This window comes from Podarcis pityusensis (genome assembly GCF_964106645.2).
Source record: "Podarcis pityusensis genome assembly, chromosome: 2".
Taxonomy (NCBI): domain Eukaryota; kingdom Metazoa; phylum Chordata; class Lepidosauria; order Squamata; family Lacertidae; genus Podarcis; species Podarcis pityusensis.
In genome coordinates, this window is record NC_138029.1 from 1,812,041 (window position 1) to 1,829,817 (window position 17,777).

At 46.2% G+C, this 17,777-nt stretch overlaps 1 protein-coding gene across 1 annotated transcript; it reads right to left on the reverse strand.

Annotated features, from left to right (window-relative positions):
* Positions 1–7,702: 7,702 nt before the first annotated feature.
* On the reverse strand, positions 7,703–17,186 carry PGLS (6-phosphogluconolactonase). Its single transcript, XM_080996132.1, has 5 exons — positions 16,608–17,186; positions 16,136–16,243; positions 14,745–14,846; positions 9,662–9,802; positions 7,703–8,213 (listed from the first exon to the last, which is right to left on the reverse strand). Exons 1-5 carry the CDS (start codon positions 17,169–17,171, stop codon positions 8,076–8,078), a joined length of 1,053 nt encoding a protein of 350 aa, XP_080852258.1. The 5' UTR covers positions 17,172–17,186; the 3' UTR covers positions 7,703–8,075.
* Between the last annotated feature and the right edge of the window lie 591 nt (positions 17,187–17,777).

Below are 17,777 nucleotides of genomic sequence, written 5' to 3' on the forward strand. Positions count from 1 at the left end.
TACAGTATTTCAGTTGATCATTGGGAGAAAGGAGCAACTGGACAATCAACCTAGAGGGGGGTCAGGTGTCTCTCTCTAGCTCTAGGTTGATGAGATTATCTGCAAGTCTCCCACCAACACTATGAAAAAATGTTGACACGGTGTCCTCCTATCAGCCATTTTGGGTGCCTTCCAGCATCTGGCCTGTCCAGATGGACACTCACAAGATCCAGGTTTGTTTCTTGGAATGATTTAGTGGAGTGGCAGGAAGTGCAGCTGCAGCTCTGTGTCCCAAGATAACCTCCCCCCCAGCACATCACACACACACACCCCTCCTTGCAGCCAGGGATGCTGCAAATGCATCTGCACATAGTATGTTCTGTAGGAAATAGTCACAGCCAGCTGCATTAGAACATCTGGAGTTGCATCAGAACAAGACTGTGATCCAAGCGCACATCTTCTGTCCCCGGGGGGGGGGGAATGTTTGAACACAACAGTCTCTTTGCTTGACCCAACTGAAAGCCTGCTTTATTCAGTCCCCATAGTGGTGATCCAGGTGTGTTTAAACACACACAACTACCAACAGCTGGAAAGTTTGCTACTGTTTGTCCCAGCAAATAGTGGGTGCTGTTTGTCCCTCTAGTGTGGAAAGGGGGGGGGGTTGCCTTTGTGTGTTTTCTTAGAAGTGCTACTCAGTTTTAAGTAGCTTTTTCCCCCCCAGGTGAGGATAGTCTCTTTATTTTTATTTTTTAAAAATAATATTTATTGCTTTTATACCTTACAAAAGGAAAAAAGAGAAAAGAAGAAAGAAAAGAAGAGAAAGAAAAAGCAAAAAAAGCAAAAGAGAGAACAATACAATACAATATATAAACAATACAGAATGCAATATTATCATTAACACCTTAACAAAACAAAAACAATTCAAAAAAACCCCACACATCGTACCATCTCAGTATCCTCTCTTTCATTCCCTTGTCTCATCGACCTCCTCTCACCTCCCTTTTTGTATTCCATTTCTATTAATTGTTTCAGCAAATCCTTTCCATCTTTCTCTATTTTCTGTCATGTAATTATCTTAACATATTTTAATCTTATTTTCCATTAATACTATAATACTTATTTATACTTAATTACTTAAGATATTTCTACTAAAGCCATATAATTCCCTTCCAACATTTTTCTAACACTCATTAATTTTACATTATTTCCATATATAGGTTTTAAACTTTTTCCAATATTCTTCCACCGTCTCTTCTCCCTGGTCTCGGGTTCTGCCAGTCATTTCCGTCCATTCCAAATAGCCCATCAACCTGGTGATCTTCTGTCCGAGGCTCTTAACTCTTTTCCAGGTCCCTTCTGCAGGTCTTCTTCATATTTATACATGCCCTTTACTTTGTCTTCTGATCTTGTTCTTATTTTCCTTCCTTTGACGCTGAAAAGTAGATCTCCGGGGAATTCCCATCTAGCAATGTTTTTATTCCTTCTCAATAAGTCAACCAAATCTCCATAATTAAAACTGAGATTCGAAAGATATTTCCGATCGTGTTCCAAAATTCCTCCGAGTCTGGCAGTCCCCACAACTCCAGTCTCCTTCTGACCCAAATCCAGGTCGCAGAGGTCAATCTCCAGTCCAAACGGGGCTCCAATCCTAAAAGTCTGATTTTCTCTAAATTCAGTCTTAGAGGGCATCAACTTATAATCATCCAATTGCAACTGTAAGGCTGGAGCTCTCTGCCTCACCACTTGTGCCACTTTAGGTTCCACAGCGAGAACTTTCTCCCCGCCTTCTCCTCAATTTGCCATGTCAAAATAGATCCCTGTATCAATTCCTGAGAAATTTCTGTATTAATGTTAACTTTTTGTGACAGATTTGTCACTTTTTGTTCCAAGTTATCAATTTTTATAGTCCTCGCCTCCGTCTTCTTGAAAAGCTGTTCCAGTGAGTCGTTAATCCTGCAAAATGCAACCACTAAGGCTTCTTCTGTCAACATTCTTAACAAGTCAAGGTCAAATCCAATTTCTCACAGTTTTATCTTGCAGATGGAAAATTCCCCCAGCTCAGCTCTTGTAACAATTTCAAAGGCTTCCTCTAGGGGGAAACAGTTTCTATTTGTATCAATCCTTTTAAGCACAGTTCAAACAATAAAGTTAGTTTCACTTTTCAGTTACTTTTACTCCTTTTTAAACGCAGAAGGAGGCAATAGAAGCAAGATATTTCCCTTCTTTAACTTACTGTCAACAGACAGTCTATTCACAGTCAATGAGCATATCCAAAACTTCAATGCTTGCTAGCAGCCCATTTCCAGGTTCAGAGCAGTGGTAATTTGACTTCCTTCACTCTGTCCTGCAGGCTTACGCAATCTAAAATTTCCCCCCTCTTCTCCTGCTTCCAAGGGGGGTTTAGTGGTTTAACCAATGGAAGTTTAATCCTTTATGAGAGACTTTCCAAGGCTTTAGTTTGCAGCCTCTTTGCTTCAATCTAGTTACAAAAGGGGGAGGCGGACTTCCTGTTTGAAACCTCCCCGTTTCGGTGCCAAATTAAGACATTTAAAAATCCAATTTTCCGTTCTACTCACGGGTTGTTGTTTTGAGATCAAATTGTCCACAGGAAAAAGTCAGCGCTCTCCTGCAACAGCGATGAGGCTTCACTCCGTGAAAAAAGCAGTCGATTCAAAGCACCGCGCCACTCACCCCACCTCACTCCGGATCCCTGAAACCGGGTTTCCCCGTGAGTAGGGGAGGCGCAAAAGGTGCCAGCCGAATCCCATGTCCACAAGCCTCTTCCGCCTGTGGTTTTTGATGGGTCTCCGCCTTCGCCGTGGCGGCCAGACCCTAGTTTCACGGAGCGAATTCCTCCCGGTCAGAGGAATTCAGCCATTGCCGGAGGCGCCTCCCCGGTAGCTTTTGAGTGTGATGTCACTGTTCTATCACTAGTGATAGTTTAAACATTATTGCCATTGTTGGTTTGATGGTATAGTTTGTGTGGTTTGATTTCAGATGATGTTTGTACATTGCCTTGAAAGGCGATCACTGGATTTAATATTAAACCCATTAAGAATAAGAATTCAATGGGGCTTACTCCCAAGTAAGTCTGCATAGAAGTGCTGCTGTGCAGCCCAATCCTATGCAAACCCATTCAGCAGTCCCACAGACTTGCTCCAAGATAAGTGCACAGCATTGCCTCTTCTTTAAGCCAACCTCCTTGGCTCTTGGTTCTGCTCTTTCTCAACAGCACTGACAGCAAAGGTAGGTCTCTTGTTCAGAGTTCTCTCCCCAGTCCAACAGGTGACTCCCATGGTGCCACGGCTGCAGCCAGGTGGAAGGTCTGCTGGTGTAGATCAGGATGCAGCACCTGTGGCCCTTCAGATCTGCTGGACTTCAAATCCTGCAGTGTGACAGCTTGGGGAGATAGAGAAGGTGAGTAGATTGACCAAAAAACCATCCCAGAACTGGGTTCCGGTGCATTCCACCAGGAAAAAAGCACGGACTATTTTTATGTTATAGTGCAAGAAGCAATGTTGTTTGTTTGCATGGCAGCATCAACAGATAAAGGTTCTCCAGTGCATCAACAGCTCCCTGAGGGCTTTGGCCCGGCTGGGTCAGGCCTCCGCCTTGCCTGGATGGAGGACAGCAAGGCGGCTTTGTGGAGAAGTTCGCCCCCTGGACAAAGATAAGACTTCAGTGAGGGGCAGGAGGCAAGGGGAGGGTGCTGCCTCAGGGGCCAGGATCCACCGGGGAAGCAGATCCTGACAAGTCTTTCCTTCCCGCTTGTTCCTGGTGCAGATCTTCCCTCAGCCCTTCTTCCCAGGCAGGGAGAGGGTGGCATTTTGGGGTCTGCCTCAGGTGCCCAGAGGTCTTGGGCTGCCCTCTTCTTCCCCCACATTTGCCTCTCGCTCAGTCCAGAAGGTGGTCTAGAAGGAAAGGGAAAAGGCTTTCCCCCTCTTCACTTGTGTTGCTGAAAGGAAAGGAGGAGGGCAGAAAAAGGCCCAGGAAAAGAAATTCTGTGACCTGTTTGCCTATCCTAAGACGGAGAAGCTTTGTACCTCAAAACAAATCACATTTGTGGAATATTGTGCCAAGAGAGATTCAGCAGCTGCTGCCCTCTGCTTCCATGCTGAAATGTTTTCTGTACCGCCAGGTTTATGCAGGTGATTAGGAACACATTTTTTAAAAATTGCTTTTTATTAATTTTATTACTTACTACAAACATACACAATAAAATCACCAAAATAATGACTACAAACAAAAGAAGATATAAAAATAAAAAAGCAAAAAGAGAGAAAAGAAAATAACATACCAAATACATACATGCAACCATAAATCCATCAGTCTTGCATATTGACTTATGTCACCATATTCTTTAATCTTCATTCCTTCTCAAATAGACTTCCATCTTCCTCTAAACGGGTCTATTTTATCTATTTGTTAAACTGCTCCTATTATCCTTTCTTCATTTCTACTGTTTTCCACATACTATACTAATAATTCATACTGTGGTCTGCAAAAGTTAATCAAAGCAAATCCAAGTTTTTACTTGGGGACACTGGTTTTTTACATAATCTCTATATATTCCCCATTCCTTTTGGAATTTTTGGTTAGGTTGTCTCCTAATCGCATCTGTCATTGTTGCCAACTCGAGATATTCAAATAGCTTATCCTGCCATTCCTTTTTTGTTGGTACTTTTTCACTTTTCCAATGCCTAGCTATTAATATTCTACCTGCCGTTGTGGCATATAAGAATATTCTCTTTTTTTCGTTTAGTATATCAGAGTCCAAAATACTCAACAAGAAAGCTTCTGGTTTTTTATATATATATATAAAGGTTTGCTTAAACATATTCTTCACAGTTCTTCAGAGGTCTAGAATATGGGAAGTCCGTTTGAAATTTAATAAATCGGATTGTAATTTGGTTTTTTAAATTTTTATTTAATTTGTTATTATTTTGAATTGGATTATGATTTGATTTGTTATAAATTGGAAGTTTAATGAAAAAATATTAAAACAAAACAAAACAAATTCTTCAGCTCCTCTTATATAATATCCCAAAAATCCTTTTTTTCTTTTTTTTTTGCAATCCCACCACACCTCCAGCAAGTGTTACGATCTCATTTTATACTTTTTGGAGTTTGCTGGGAGTTATATACCACCTGTAGAACATCTTCAAAAGATTTTCCTTTAGTGTACAACAGGCCGTGTATTTCCATGTTTTGTTCCACAATCTTTCCCATGCTGATAATTGGATGTTCCTACCAATATCTTTCGCCCACTTAATCATTATCTCTTTTGCCTCCTCAGCTTTCACCTCCCATTCTAAAAGGAGTCTATACATACTGGAAATTATTCTTTTCTTGTTTGGTATTAGATCGTTATCTATTTTTGATTCTTCCACTGCAAAACCTTTTTTGTTATCTATCCTAAATACCTCTACTGATTGATAATATTGTAGCCAACCCATCAGGTGATGTTTTATTTCCTCGTATTTTTTCACTTTCAGTTTGTAATCTTCTTCTTCCAAGAGGTCTTTCTATGTAGCCCAATTAGGAACACATCTTTCCAGACTCACCTTGAGCAGCTCAAAGAGGCTGGTACATTGCTGGAACAACTCTTGGGTTGAGGCAAATGGCTAAAATGTTTTGCAATACTTTAAATGGTTCTAATTTGGGTTCTTCAGTTTTGTTTTTGACAGGTTGGGGTTGATTAAATGTTTTGTTGGGGTTGGCAGTTATTTTAAGTTGGGTATAATAAACTGCTTATTGTTGTTGTTGTTATTGGTTTCTATTGATAATTGGTTTGTTTGTTGCCTGTACAGGATATTCTGTTTTTTAATGTTTGATGTTTTGTTGTATTTTTATATATGCTGTAAGCCGCCCAGAGTGGCTGGGGAAACTTCTTGTTGGTCTCTGATTTTAACATTTTATATAGTTTTTATTGTGTGATTTTACATGTAATTGTTGTACACTGCTCTAATTTTTTATGAATAGGTAAAGGTAAAGGGACCCCTGACCATTAGGTCCAGTCATGGCCAACTCTGGGGCTGCGGCGCTCATCTCGCTTTATTGGCTGAGGGAGCCAGCGTACAGCTTCTGGGTCATGTGGCCAGCATGACTAAGCCGCTTCTGGCGAACCAGAGCAGCGCACGGAAACGCCGTTTACCTTCCCGCCGGAGCAGTACCTATTTATCTACTTGCACTGTGATATGCTTTCGAACTGCTAGGTTGGCAGGAGCAGGAACCAAGCACCGGGAGCTCACCCCGTCGTGGGGATTCGAACCGCCGACCTTCGGATCAGCAAGTCCTAGGCTCTGTGGTTTAACCCACAGTGCCACTTGCGTCCCTTTTTTATGAATAGCAGAATATAATTTTTTTTTTATAAATGAGTTATACTAGGAGGGACGCGGATGGCACTGTGGGCAACTCTTACTGTCAGAAAGTTAGCTGGAATCTCCTTTCTGGCAATTTGAAGCCACGGGTTCGAGTCCTACCCTCCAGCAGGAGCAAACAAGCTTGCTGCCTCTTCCATGGGACAGATTTCCCTGAAAAGATTTGAAGATGGCTCTCATTTCTCCTCTCAGCCTCCTCTTTTCCAGACTAAACACACCAGCTTCTTCAACTATTCCTCATAAGGCTTGGATTGCAGATGCCTGATAATCTTGGTCACCCTTCTCTGCACAAATCTTAAATTGTGGGGTCCAGAACTGGACCCAGGTCTCCAGGTGTGGTCTGACCCAGTTAGAATAGAGTGGGACCAGGACTTGGCTTTTTCTTTTGTATAGAAGTCTGGATCCCTAGGATTCTCTCTCTCACTCATCCCTCCCCCCCCCCCGCAAAAAACCCTATAAGGCTGGAAAGCACTAGACATAAGGACTCGGGGGATTAAACTACAGTTCCAAGGATTCTTTGGGGAAAGCCATGACAGTTAAAGTAGTATAATGCTGCTTTAAAAGCAAGGTGCAGCTGCAACCTTAGTTAGGCTAGGTTCAAACAGTGACTGGCCCAGAGGACCTTCATGGCTGATCAGGGATGTGAACCCAGGACTTCCAAGCAATGTGCTTACCTGCTATTCCACCTGTTTCACTATTCTATGACCCACACTACAAAGACTGCTGTTCTCTGGGAGATGTAAATAATGGAGCAACAAAGCTGCCTGCCTTTTTTTTTTGCTTTTTCTTTCCTTGGGGGTGTCACTGGGAGGCTAACATGATGAGCTCCTGTGCTTCAGAATTTACCTCCTCCCCCTCTTGTGCAGGCCATTGGGTTGCTCAGCCTCCTCCCACAGGGAAGGGCTATGGAACATCTTTTCCTTTGACAGCTGTAAGCAGCAGTGCCAGCCAAACGTGGACATGGCTTGCAGTCATCTGGCTGTGCTTTTCTGTTAACCTCTCAAGATGCTCCTGTACATTCTTTATCTCCGTTTAGAAGCTTGTAGACTTTAGATGTCACTGCAAAGCTTTGGTGAGTTGGCTCCGTTGCATTTCACGTCCTCTCTACCTCTCCCATCTACATCTTTTCAACTGACTCTTGCCAGCCAAAGTTGACCCCAACTGCCCTGCAAATACACTGCGACCAAGGGCCATATAAATTCTGCTAGTACCCTGTATGTTAAATGTGCACTGACCCAGCATCCATATATAATGAGTGCCAATGCAGAAGAGACTTCACTCTTGTCCCCATATTAAAGAAAAATCACACAAGGAAGAGAGGAACACAAAGTGCCAACATGGAGTGGCTGTACTTTACATCTTTAATTGTGCACTCACTTTACACCACATTAGACCGTTCACATGATAAAAGACTGTAACGCTGTTCCCTGCAACTCTGTTTACAACTAGTAGCTGGACCCAAGCGTCCCCCCCACCCCCATTTCACACTTTGTCCTGGCTAAAGAAATAATTATATTGGTTACACAGTGCTCCACAAATGTATCACTTCATTAATTTTTTTAAGAGGAGGAAGGAAGGGGGGGGAACAGTGTTAGTTCAGTGCCGCTCCTGAGCGCTACGACCAGATGTGGAGACCGTGACCTGGAATGTTGGCAGGCTGGGCTCTACCCCACAACCTGCATTTGATGGGCTCTCCGCAACCTGAAACATAAGCTTCTACAAGATGGAGTGCTTCTCAAAGGGAATTGTCAACTCCTTTGCAGCTGGCTCATCCAGAAACCAATACAACTTCCCAGTGTGGGGCTGGACCAGGGCAGCTGGCAGTGGGTTCTCTTCATCACCTTCCAAAATACGCTGTCCCAAAAAACAGGATGTTAGAAGCTAATCACTTGGAACTTAATGATTAGCACAGTACTCAAAATGTAGACGTTACAGAGATTTCCCTCACCACATCTCCAACAAAAGATAAGAATCAGAATTCAAACCCAAAACTGCATGATTAGCAGCCTTGATATCTACTGAATCAGACATGCCTTTGGAAACCAGGTAGGTTGGTAGGGTGTAGCAGAGGCAGCAGTTTGAACAAAAGGGGTGTTTTTAAACTCTAAATGCTTCTGGAAAGATAGACACCCAGTGGTGAGGACTGGACCTCCGGTTCTCTCCATAAGCTCCCTCGGCCCCAAAACTAACAGAAACAGAATTACACAAAATGAATCCAGACTGCAGAAGTTGATGAATTTGAATAATCAGAGTGGGGAGAGAGAAAATGAATCTGCGGGGCAAAGTATTATTTTGTGAATCATTTCCCATGAAAACATCTTAAAGAGATTTACTTTTTTTAAAAAAAACACCATTATAAAATAGAGAGCTATGGCTCAATAATGAAGCACATGCTTTACATGCAGAAAAGCCCCTCCTTCCATTCCTGGCATCTCCTCGTCCAAACCCCTGGAGAGCTGCTGCAGCCGCTGTATGCTAAGGGTGGGAATCCTGCACCCATCCAGATGTTACTGGCCTCTCAAGTGCCACCGGTCCCAGGCAGCCTGGCTAAGGGTCAGGGATGGTGGGAGACAGTCCAGCAATGCCAGGAGGGCCGCCAGTTCCCTGCTGCAGGTGTGGACAATACTAACTTGATTACTCCTATCAGGCCACATGCCAGGCTGGCTTAGAGCACCTCTTTCAAGCATTTAATGAGGTTGCAGCTGTTCTCCTCTCCCAGACAAAAGCAGCTAATGCTGGAAGAAACAAGCCAGTGCTGCTTTAAGAAGAGGCTGCTGCCATGTGGCTCCACTGCTGCTGCTCTAGGAACCCAGAAAAAGCCAAGAGGTGTGTTCCCAACAGCCTCACCATCCTCATGCAATTGCTCTGTCAAGGATGATGTGTATTCTTTTCCTGGGGAATTCTAAGACAGGTAAATTCTAAAACTCTCAACATGTTGCATCTTTAGGAGGTTAATGTTTGATTTAGTCAAAAATCTGATTTAACTCTGAAACACTTCTGTTTAACTCGTCCACAGATAAACCAGGGCAGGAGAAGCTGAAGCTCTCCAGACGTTGTTGGGACTCCAGATCCCATCAACCCCAGCTGGAATGGCCAATGTCCAGGGATGCTAGAAGCTGTGATCCAAAAATGGACTCAGGACCACAGGTACCTCACCCCAGGTAAAAACCTACCAGTACTAAGTTTCCTAGCTCTGGGTATTCCTGACCCACCCCCCACAACAAATCCATTCTCTTCTTTCCCAGGGTGGAATCCAGCGCACCTTCAAACCTGTGAGAAAGAAGCCACAGGATGCATGTTACCTTAATCACGGCAGCCTTGCTGTCCCCAGTGGCCACAAACACCACGCTGCGAGCTGCGTTCAACACTGGGAGGGTCAGCGTAATGCGCTCCGGAGGTGGCTTTGGAGAATCGCTAATGGCAGCCACTATTTTCTCCCGCTCCTGCCACAGGAAAGAGGGAGGGAGGGGAGATTAGGGGTGTTCTGTCACAGCCCTGCCTACACCATATTGTGCCAAGCCCATAATTGAAAAGGATCTCCACAAAGCTATTCTCAGGCACATTACTGGCAATCTGTGGCATCAGCCAAGCACCTGTTCTGAAGAGCAAGCCTAGACTGGGCACACACTGGTATTCAAGCCTCCATAGCATCCATGCAGAGCAACCAGTCTTGAGAGCCAGCCGGCCAGTCATCTTTAAAGAATGTGAAGAATGCATGCAAATTCATATCTTCACCCAGAAATGAAGCAAGGTGGCTGGGTACACAGAAAGGTCGAGTGAGATTTAAACACAAGTGCAAAAGAGGAATTTTGACATGACTATATATGTAGCCATAAGCACTTAACAGCAAATGGAAGTCCTGGGAGCACTCCAGACTTGAGAATGCCCTGGAATCTGGTTGCCCATGCACTTAGATGGAGCAACAATTGCAGCTAGGAATTGGGAATATTTGTCAACTTGGGAAAGGGGGGCTGGCACCTAAAAGATTGATACCGATTCCAGCTACGTTTGATATTTTCTTGCTTCTCCAAATACATGCTGTCTGAACAGACAGAAATGGGCACAGAAACAAAGGGACAGGACAGCCAAAAGAGGGGAAGTGCTGCAACAACACTCTGTGTGTGTGTGTGTGTGTGTGTGTGTGTGTGTGTCACATCTGCAGAGCAGGCTTAGATGGGGAGTGGCTTGCAGGCTTGATAAACTAAATGAGTGCATCCATAATCCCCCCCCCCCAAGAAATCTGCAAGGAAGTGCCCTGGGATCAGCAAGATGGTTTAAACAGCTAGGGGTTTGTTTAATATTGAATTTGGTGAAATGTTTCTGCATATTTTTGAGTCATTCTTGTTGCAGAAGCTTCTGAAATACTCCAATTGGAAAAGGAGTTACTCAAGCATTTAGCTGTTACATACAAGCAATCCTGTTTGACTCCTAAGCCTCTCAGGGATAGGGCACAGTATAAAACCCAATTAGAGAGAAGAGATTTCTCACCCTTTACTCACATCAGCTTTACTCGCCTGAAGCAGTAGTGCTGTAAGCAGTAATAACAACATGCCCTAAATGGAGGAGACGCAAGTGGTCCCGGACCCTGGAAGTGTAATGCTGACACCTCGTCAGACATTATTTCAGGGACATGCAAGGCTGGAACCTAACAGCTCTGGTGCTTCTATCTCTGCTAGGCAAGTGATGTCATCATTTCCTTTTTTAAAACAGGGGTTTCAACAGAAGCAAAAGCAAAACACAGGAAGTGTTTAGAAACCATTTCATTCCATTTTGGAATGTTTCAACTGCCAATGGCTGCCGCAACATATTTTTGAGTTGACTATTTAATGTACTTCAACATTTACAAGGTACATTTAAAACCATATCCAAACTTGCTATTTTCTTACTTTCCCAAACTTCAAAAGGTCGGAAAACAAATGCATCTCTTTGATGAGATTTCTTTTTTAAAAAATAGATCAAGATTTTCACTGATACACACACTAGTACACAAACACTAGAACAGCAAGTTTGAACTAGATGTTTAAGCAATTAAAACTTAAGCTGATTCAATGTTGGGGGCAATTTTAATCTGAGAGGCTGTGAGTTTGCACTGTTTAATTTCTAAAGTTATTTGGGTTCTTGTGTGTTATTGCAATAAAGAATGAAAAAGAAAATATTATGGCTCTCCCTTCTAATAGCCGACAGGTAGCTCCATTTATTAAACTGAAAAGTCCCCTTGTGGTTTCTCCAACATCTCAAACAGCAACCTCTATTGACGTTTTGGTACAATACAAATGTATTTAAATTTAATTTAATATATTGATCAGTTAGGAGGCAGATGGTTAAATAACTCATATTTAAATTGCTTGATAGTCCCTAAAGATAAGTTTCAAAAAACTTCAAATATCCTAAGGGAATTGTTTGAGTAAAGGTAGTTGAATAAGAGGAAAAGTGGTGGAGTCAATAGTCATCTTCCGATGAAAGCAGATGATGCAAGGCAAAGAGAAAGGGGAGGAGAGCAAACACCTGGTCAAAATCTGAGATAACATAACAAGAAAGTGTCCAGAATATTCAGTTTAACCACCTGCCAGATCTGTTCCCCTGGCAATCAGTTTGTCATGCCTTGCAGCCACCTACAGTGGTGGTGGTGGGGAACCTACAGAGGTTGTGGGACCACCTCTCTCAGCTCCCATCTCCACTGGCCACAACCGCTGGAGCTGACGGGAGCTGGAGTCCTCCAACAACATCTGGAGGTTAACACAGACTCCTCATCCTTGAGCAGGAATGGGGAACCGAGGGATAAGGTGTCAAGTCACACCCCTCACCAGCCCAGCTCTGCACCCTCTTTGGGTGCTTTTGCCTGGCTAGAATGCCTACTTGAACCCTCATCATGTGTCTTGCGTTCCTGGATGGAGGACACAGAAAGAGGACTTCAACTCTATGAGAGCAAGCATTTCTGCTTGTCTGATGGAACTATCTCCCCTCTCCTCCCCTTGTGTGCTGTTCTGGAGGTTCTCCTGCCCACCCCCCTTAACCAACTGGGGAGTGGGAGAGGAGAAGTGGGGAAAGTCCTTGTGCAGACGTCTGCTAGCAAGATTGGTTAACTAAATTTGGCCCAAAGTGCTTACTGCACAAAAGTAGCATGCACATTTATTACTCAGCCCCCTTTTGCTTCTGGCCCTGCCAAGCACTGTAAGGTTTCTCAGAAGGGAGTGTAGTCCTTGGGCTCAGAAAGTATCCCCACACCTGACCTAGAAGCTCAGTGGGTAGCTAGCTCCTAGTGTGGGAGAGCATCACTCTCAAAGATCCAGCTCCCCAGTGAATTCCCGCTTGGCACTGCCAGAACAAAATCCAATTTAAATGTGTCAGGCAGCCTGCCTTCAGGACAAAGCAAGACACCAGTAAGCCTTAATCCGATTCCCCTCAGCAGTTTAAAATAGCCAGCTAGATAGACAGCAGCGCCTTTTACTTCCTCCTCCTTATTCAGACACTGTGAGGCATGACCTCTGAAAGGAACATGGCTCACACAGGGGTGGAGAACCCTTTTCAGGCTGAGTGTGACTCAACAAATGTGAATGCTGCTTTGGAAGAGGAGTCTAGCTTCTGCACTACTCACTCTGTCATGCACACCCAGGCAAGCAAGAGGCAGGATCCTGTTCAAGAACACAAACATAATCTCAAGGAGGGGGCAAAGCAGGGCCAGTGAGGGGCGCAGCCTGGAGAGAGTTCCAAGGGCAGACAGAGAGACCTGGGGGGCTGCATTGGGTCCTGAGCCTGAGGCTCCCCAGTCAAGAGAGGAGCAGTGCAGCAAGAAACCTGCAGGCACATTTGGTTTCAAACTGGGTGAGGGACCATGTGTTGAGATTCTTGCATTGCAGGACCCTTGGTCCCCCCCCCCCCCCAATTCTGTAATTCTATGACAGGGGTCAGCAAACTTTTTCAACAGGGGGCCGGTCCACTGTCCCTCAGGCCTTGTGGGGGCCGGACTATATTTTTTTGGGGGGGGAAACGAACGAATTCCTATGCACGCTGCACATATTGTATTTGTAGTGCACAAAAAATAGGAAAAACAATACAATATTTAAAATGAAGAACGATTTTAATCCCGCTCTCCGTCTGCTTTCCATGGGGGGGTGTATATGTGTTTTGTGTGTTACAGAAACTTAGTCACCAGCTATTCACCCTCAACCACCTACCCCCCCCCCAAAAGTGACACAAGCCAGCTCCCAAACAGGGAAGGGTACCCCTGCCCACAGAAAGAGTGCCTCCACACCACAAACAGTTTCCCTTCCATGGGGTTTTCCTACCACAGCTCATCATTCTTGGCCCAGAGTGTGCCTCCTGACCATGGGAAGAGTGCCCTGCTGAGTGAGTGAGTGAGTGTGTGTGTGTGTGTGTGACAGAAACTTCCACCTACCCCCCTCCCCAAGAATATGGGGTGCCACCTTGAATAAAATATTGGGAGAGGCAAGTAAGCCCCACCCTGTATAATCGATCGCATTGTGCTTTATACGTGCACACCAAAAGGCAACGTCCATCAACTTTTTTGGGGGGGTGGCTCCCTCAAAAATTTTTGGGGGCGGCTTGGTGGCGATGAAGGAACCTATGCCAAGAACAGAGACAGGCCAATCCCCGGAATGGTAACAGTGCCCCTGTGCATGGCGAGAGCACACTTGAGGCTACTACAAAGTGGGGGGGACCGGACCGATACCACTTGCCTCCTGATTCTGGCCAGCCAATCCCGGGCTCGAGGTGAGCCTATACCCACCCTCTCACAAAACTGGCAAGAGTGCCCCTGCCCATAGCAAGCGCGCCCAGTGCGCAACACCCACGCCTCCTGCTCTGCTCCGTCTCTGCTGTTGGAGACGCACAGCGCTCGCCATTGGAGCTGCTGCCACGGATGCCCAAATGAGCTCTGTGAGTCCATCTCGCTCGTCACAGCCACCGCTGCTTCGTCTTTGGCAGCGTCGTTGTGGTCGTCCTCTGCCTCGGCCAGGGGTGCAGAGCCCATGCCACTGGCCTGGGTGGCGGAGGCAGCCTCCCTGCCGCTGCCGCTTCCTTCCGCTTGGCTCTTGGCCATATGCGGCCACCTCAGCGGGAAGGAAGGGGTGTTGCGCAGAGGTGTCCGTGGCTTCAGATTGGCTGCAGGAGCTTCCTGCAGCCAATCCAAAGCCATGCCAGCATCACGGAAGTCAGTCCCCGCGCAGCGAGGCGTCCATGGCTTCTTCTGAAGGAAATGCTGCACTGCACTGGCTTACATCAGCACGCGGAGACTGACTGAGCGGGCAGCAGAGTCCGCAGGCCAGATTTACAAGCCTGGTGGGCCGGATCCGGCCCCCGGGCCTTAGTTTGCCGACCCATGTTCTATATGATCAAAGTTCACTGCAGCTCCACACCCTGGCTCACCTGCAAGAGAGAATGATCCGGAAAGAGTGAGCAAGTGTGCCCATCTGGTCCCACTCCCAAAATCAAGAGGTCAAACACAGGCATATCCTCGCCTTGGAAGGCCTACACAGAATGGGAGAACACACATATATCAAGCACATTTTCAGTACTGCCCTTCAATATACAATTATCACTGTGCTTTACAGAGCTTAAAATAAATGTAAAAAGGCAATGGAACAGCATCACAATCCTAATGGCAGGAAAAAAGAAGAAGCCATGATAATATCATCAGAAGATGATAATAAGCCTGGGAAAAGGTATTTGACTGGCACCTAAATACATTAGTGCCAGGCAGCCAATTCCTTGGTGTGTCCAAGTCAGGGACAGCCGACCTTCAAATGCATTAGAGGGAAGACCTTGCCTCCCACCAGCAATTTTCCAAAGTGCTTTCAGTCTTCAAGCTGTCAAGCGGGCCAAGGGGAGGGAGACCCAATTCATTTAGCAAGGAGAGATGCATATTTCTGACTATTACTAGAAGATCCCTCTAGGCTTGATTCGAGCGTGGGAGAAACAAATAACTCCCTTGGCCAACACACACAGCCCTTGCAACCTTCGGTTTTGCAGCACTAGCTTCCCTTTTGAGGTCATCTTCTGCATCTTGTTGACTGACCTCAGTGTTGCATGAAGGGTCACTTTCCTGCCACCCCAAGATTTCTTAGGAAAAGGGTGTGGCTTTGAAATAGGGCCAAGGAGAAACTTGAAGCGAACAAGTTGATCACCAGGCTCTGCACACCACCCAATTAATCACAATCAATGTTATTGGCTCATCAAAAATTCCACTAGGTGGTCTGTGACTTTATTTGGTTGTTTTAATTTAGCGTTTCCAGATGACCCAACAAACTGTCTTCTGGGCACAGTTCAAAAACTGAAATCAGTAAACTACAAATTCAATCAAAATATTAATCCATATATAAAAGTTGGACCAGGTCAAAATGAACAAAAAGGATAAAAAACCCATTCAACTGCATAAAAAACTCACACACACATAATAAAAACAGAATTATAAACCAATAAGAAGAAAGCAAAATAGTTCTAAGAACTAAAAAGAATTGAATTTGAAAAGTGAGAAAAATAAGGTTTTCACCTAGCACCAAAAAAATCCTAACAAAGGCACCAGGCATGGCTCTTTGGGGAGAGCATTCCAAAACTGGGGTGCCACCACTGAGAAGACCCTCAGCACATTTAATGCAGAGCAGCAGAGCAGACTAGGAAGAGCTCTAGCCAGGAACTCAAAATTTAGGATGTTGAGTTAAGCAATGAATGGTAAATAAGCTCAGTCCATAAACTCTCAACACACAAGGATTTTTTGTCCCAACATGGGACCTTGTCTGAAAAAAAAACCACAACTGTACCTCTTTCAGTTTTGCTGCATAATCTGCAGCTGCCTCTTCCACTGGTAGCGAAGGGTTGATAACAACAATTTGGTCCTCAGGTACAGCAATTTTAGAAAGGAGGTACGTCTGAAATAGGGAACCACAGGTCACATAACAACAAAACCATCTATGGTGGTTCTTTCCAACTTTTGTACTAGGTGATGAAAACATCATATAAATTGCCTCTTTTTCCTCCCTTGTTGAAATTTAGATGGTAAGCCCCTCGGGGCAGGGGCTGGTTTCTTTTTAGCTTATATATAATATTTTGTAAAGCACATCTACGGTACTATATAATTAGTAAAAACAAGATGACTATTTCATTTCTATATCCCGGAGGGCCAGCCCGATCTGTTTGGGCCGGTGCGGCGAACCCCACAAGGCGGGGTCCGCTGCCCCCGGGACCCCGCCGCCCCCCGAAAGAGCCTCCCCCTCGAGCCCCCCGGAGGGCTACCTGGTAGGCGCCGTAGTTGCTCTCGGGGTCGCTGAGCGGGACGCGGCGCTCGTCGGCGAAGGCCAGGAGCCAGCGGGCCGGGCAGGCGGCGGCGGCGGGCAGCTCCTGGGCCAGGACGCGCACCAGGCTGCCTCCGGCCAGGCCCAGCGAGAAGCGGCCGGCCGGCCCGCACTGCGCCTCGCGCTGCGCCACCAGCTGCGCCAGCGCCGAGCCCAGCTCCTGCGGGGAAGGGAACACCGAGACGTGCGGCGCCGAGGCCGCCGGGCCGCGCCGGGACGACGAGGAGCCGGGCATGGCGGGCGAGGCAGAGAGGGAGCCGGCGGGCGGAACGGAAGGGCCGCGCGGCGAGGGAGCCGGGGGGACCCATGAAAGCAGCGAGCGCGGCCGGGCGGAAGACCGGGAGGTAGCCGAGGGAGCACGGGCGGAAGAGGCGCCGGAAGGAAGCGCAGCGCAGCTCAGCGAAGCCCGACCCCGCCCAGGAGGCACCGGAAGTCCGGCGGCGACCTCGGAAGCCCTCGCTGCTCCGGACGGCCCCGCAGCGCCGTCCCGCGGCCGGAGGCGCATCTCTGGCTGCCCGCCTCGGCAACTGGCCCTCAGACTCAGCCGGGGGGCAAGCTGGAAGTCAGGAACTAGAAGCGATCAACGAAGCCACGTTTCCCACGTCCAGCAAGAGTCCCGCTGCAAGAGCAGCTTTGGCCTTTGCTCCTGCTTTTTGAGTGCCTTCCTCCTCAGGAAAGTCTGGAGGGCGTTGTGTTGGCTGCCTCTGTCCCATCAGGCACAGGGGAAGACCGTGTGATGGGAGTCCCAGAAGTAGGTGGCTAAGGCACAGGTAAAGCCTGCTCCTTAGGAGGCCTCCTCCTCCTCTGCCTTTAACAGACCAAAACGCAGCAGGTGAAGAAATTAGTGTCCTATTTCTATACTGTCTTGTATTTCCCCCCTTTCCTGGACCAAAAGTGGTCCTGAAATGTAGATTGGTGGCAGCCACACATCTCTCATTAGTTAGATTCTAAATCTCAGGGACAGGGCTATTTATTGAAGATACAGGCGCAAATTAAGATGAAATGAAACCTCCACCTTTTTAGCTAGAGGCATCTTGAAATTTTGTTTCTTGAGCATGCATGCCTAGCTGCCTATGCTATTCTCCAACCCTTTGGAATAATCCCCCGCCCC

What these genes read in the sequence shown, in the direction of transcription:
- PGLS (XM_080996132.1), bottom strand. Translation starts at nt 17,171, where the DNA reads ATGCGCCTCCGGCCGCGGGACGGCGCTGCGGGGCCGTCCGGAGCAGCG. An exon ending in ATGCAGCAAAACTGAAAGAG is followed by an intron (nt 14,847 to 16,135) that starts GTACAGTTGTGG and finishes CATTCTGTGTAG; the next exon opens with GCCTTCCAAGGCGAGGATAT. An exon ending in GCAAGGCTGCCGTGATTAAG is followed by an intron (nt 8,214 to 9,661) that starts GTAACATGCATC and finishes TTTTTGGGACAG; the next exon opens with CGTATTTTGGAAGGTGATGA.